The following is a 3,834-nucleotide window of genomic DNA, read 5'->3' as shown; positions in this document are numbered from 1 at the left end:
GGAAGTTAGCGATAATGTAGATCTGCGGCTTTCGAGAGTTTTGAGATCTATTAACATAATACTGGATGTGTACGATGGAATAGGAGCTGCAAAGATCAGCTACCGAAGAGAGAATTTCAGAAATACCTTTTGGATACGCTCTATTCTTGCTATCGGGAGTCGATCCAAGAGTCTATGGAGATCATTTTGAAAAAGATTACTCGGAATTAAGCCAAGACTTAAGAGATTATCTATTAAACAAGATTCAACCGCTGTGGTCACATTCGTTGGAATAAGACCAAGTTTAGAAAAATTATTAGACCAGTTGATGTTGGGTAAACTATAGTCCCCTAAAGTCAACTAAAGTCAAAGATGATCATTCGCTAACTGCTTATTAACTAAAGAATCAACATTATCCGTATGAGCTTTATAAATGTCAAAATTACTGTAGGGCGGGATGTACAATGCCAGTACTTACAAAGATGTAAGTCCAAGGGTTATACAAACACAGAGTCTGTCCAGCATTGGGCCCTCAGCGAAATGTGGTAGGCATCATATGAAAGTCTAAAATATGGTGTTGTTCCTGATCACTGGAAAACATCTATTGTTGTGCCAATTGAGAAAGTCAAGAACACAATCAGAGCCGACGAGATGAGACCAATTAATACGTTGCCAAGTGATGAAAAAAGTCATGAAACGGTAGTTAAAAAGCAACTAATAGAATATTTAGAAACTAAAAAAATATTAATGCCACAACACTCTGGGCTCGAATCGTGACAGTCTTGAACGCGCAACTCGTCACGTAAAAATGACAAAATCGGATTGTGACAGACGTGAACGATTTTCTCATATCGTAATTCGGTATTATGACAGACGTGAACGAGCGAGTGAACGTACTCGTTCGTTCGAACTGTCATTCGATTAATATTTGACGAACGTACGCGCGCAAAATTTGATACAATTTTTTGAAAAATGTAAGTAATTATACAATTTATGCAAACATATACAAGTTCATAGCTATTTTTCTTATTTTAGGACCAACTACAATAAATTAAGCTCTACGCAGAAGGAACCCATGGCGGAGTTCATGGCCGAACACCCTGACTTGGCAAAGAATTTACTCCCAAACTGCTCGCAGGGAAAAGCAACGGCCAACCGTTTGTGGGAAAACCTCACCAAACAATTACATGTGGTGGACCTTTTCAGGAGTCATGGGCTGCACCTCTATATTGACAATTTATGGCAAGAATCTTGCAAGTGTGGTCACAAATCTGGCAAACGGAATATTAGCAATAAAATGTTAAAATGAAAGAAGAGAAACTTACTAGCATAACGTTAAGACTATGGTAACCTTTCCTGTTGAAGTACATGTGCTCGTCTCTAATTGGCTTTTGTAATCCAATGTGTGTTCCGTCTACGCATCCAACCACTAAAAGGAAAAACATTGGATTCACTACGCATTTCATTAGAACTCCTCTTGCTACCTCCAGGTATTTTATATTTTTCCGCAAACCGCTCTTTACATCTTGAAGATTCGTTGGGCTGGAACTTTATAAATTCCGGACACAATTTGCGTTCTATTTCTTTTAAGACGTTGGACGTCAATTTAGATACCGTGCTCTGGCACATACCTATCAGGTGATCGCTACCAACTGTTTGCTGATAGCTACCACTTGCAAGGAGCGAGAGGCTTGCAGCCAATTGCAAAGCAGCAGGAACGGCTTTTGTGTCATCGCAGTTTATGTTTGTTTTCGATAAAACATACTGGAATACCTCCTTGCTTAACCGAAATCTTTTGGTGAATCTGCAAGTATAGGAGTAGAGAAGGTAATTTATTTCCTATGTATACAGTATATTTTGCTTTGCTGCCTCTATGCTTAAGTGCACATTTAAGATACCTACCCCAAAATGCGCATCAAAAGCATTATTTTTAACATTTATAAGGAAACTGCTCCGATAGATGCATTCAACATAGCTGCACATTGGCGATACCTGCCTTAAAAATTGTGCGACTAGTATCAATTATCAATGAAAGTATTACGTTTACTGACCCTACAATTACCTAATTTTACAACCTTTTATTTATTTTGCTCATCTCGCAGAACAACCAAAATGGCTATCAATTTATGTAGTTATATAGATAATTAGCTAACATTCGGTAAAAATTTCATTGCAGTAATTTCTACATGGTAAATGCTCCGCAAATATTTGGTTTCATAGGGATTCGCATACCTTCCTCATTGAAGTAGTAAAGAAAATTCGCTTATGTACCTTTTTCGGTTACGTGCACAAGCTTTTCGTGCAAAGAAGGATGTGCAGCTAAGCAAAATATACTGTAATTACTTACGCGTTGTCGGATAATGCCAATGGATTGCTTCTGCCCCGAAGTTGCTTACGCACAACTCTTTCGTCATTTTCGCTTTCGCTAGAGCTTAAATAAAATAAAAGGCTCGGATCCATTTTAGTTTTGCCGCTTTTCTTTATTTACTTTTCACTTATTTTGACACTTCAATGTCTATTGTGACTTAAAAAAGGAAGAAGAAGAGAAAAATAATCGATAACCAAATAAACAATAACGATTCGTTCGCCTTCGATTGTTATCATCCGATATTGTTCATTCGATTAAACGATCACGTAATTTGTGTTCGTACGATTGCCGACTCGTTCACGTCTGTCACGATTCGACCCCTGGTTTTAGGAAAAGGCACTCGTGTGAAACTGCACTAAACTTAGTATTAGCTCGCTGGAAAGAAGAATTGAGCAGAAATAAATACATAGTTGCTGTCTTCTTAGCCTTAAAGCGCGCATTTGAGACCATAGATCAATAGTTACTTTTAAATAAATTGAGTAATATAGGGATACGGGGCGTTGAGCTAAAATGGTTTCAAAGTCTTATTACGAATCGTTACCAGAGAACACAGATTGGATCGTCGGTATCTGACAAAAGAAGTATAGTGGTTGGTCTACCTCAAGGCTCAGTGCTAGCACCTATATTATTATTATTATTATAATTATTATTAGTGCTAGCACCTATATTATTTAATCATGGTTGTTGTTGTCAATTCTATACACCCATTTGCCTATTTAATTTTTTTAACAAGCCACAATAACATTAACAAATACATAGTTTTGGAAGAGCCTGCCAGAAACTATACAAAAAAGCAAATGGATGTATAGAATTGACAACAACAACCACGCTGTCGAGTTTAAATAGCGGCAAATCAGCTGCACTTGATAGTAGTCGGTTGAATAGGAAAATGAATTAGCAACAAGAGTTTACGGGATGTACATAGCTCAGTAGTTAACGCTTCTGAATTTGAACATCGAATACGCAGGTTCGATCCCTGCTGAAGTCTACAAAAAAAAGAAGTCTGATGAGGAGATGTGTTGATCTCCGAAATAGTGCTATAACTTCTACCGCTTAGACTTTGTTGCTTTTTCAATTTTTCCTAATAAACAATCGTGGTACAAAGCTCAATAAAAATATTAAAAATAAAATGTTAACAAGCCACAATAACATTGACAAATAAACAGCACTTTTGTTATACGATGAAATTTGTTAAAAACATTATTGAAGATAATTTACCAGAATACGTCAGAAAAATGACTTCAATCGAATCAAGCGAATCTGATAAATGTAATCTTTATTACAAGGGTCTTAAATGTTATAATGAATTACCAAATACTGTCAAGCAATGTAAAAACATCAATGAGTTTAAAAGAAAGTTGTTTGAATTTTGTAAAACTATCCCAATATAATGGAATGTATTACTTTATATCTGTTTTCCGTTTACTATTGTTCCGTAATTTCAACTTGTAATTGCCATGTATGAATGCCATTCCAAATGATTTCAT

General features: G+C 36.3%; 1 protein-coding gene across 2 annotated transcripts; it reads right to left on the bottom strand.

Moving 5' to 3' along the window:
* Positions 1-1,063: 1,063 nt before the first annotated feature.
* LOC118750333 (putative nuclease HARBI1) lies at positions 1,064-1,495 on the bottom strand. Of its 2 annotated transcripts, XR_004994380.1 has the most exons (3): positions 1,464-1,495; positions 1,305-1,408; positions 1,064-1,250 (listed from the first exon to the last, which is right to left on the bottom strand). XR_004994380.1 is itself a non-coding variant. In XM_036485053.1 (2 exons), exons 1-2 carry the CDS (start codon positions 1,422-1,424, stop codon positions 1,182-1,184), a joined length of 189 nt encoding a protein of 62 aa, XP_036340946.1. In that variant the 5' UTR covers positions 1,425-1,430; the 3' UTR covers positions 1,064-1,181. The 2 variants fall into 2 exon arrangements, 1 of the variants encoding a protein (XP_036340946.1); XM_036485053.1 differs by lacking the exon at positions 1,464-1,495 and having other exon boundaries at positions 1,305-1,430.
* Between the last annotated feature and the right edge of the window lie 2,339 nt (positions 1,496-3,834).

The sequence above is a fragment of the Rhagoletis pomonella genome, unplaced genomic scaffold (assembly GCF_013731165.1).
Source record: "Rhagoletis pomonella isolate Grant_MI unplaced genomic scaffold, Rhpom_1.0 Rhpom_scaffold_00208, whole genome shotgun sequence".
NCBI lineage: Eukaryota > Metazoa > Arthropoda > Insecta > Diptera > Tephritidae > Rhagoletis > Rhagoletis pomonella.
The sequence above is the reverse complement of the archived record's forward strand: the minus strand, read 5'-3'. Positions and strand labels throughout refer to the sequence as shown.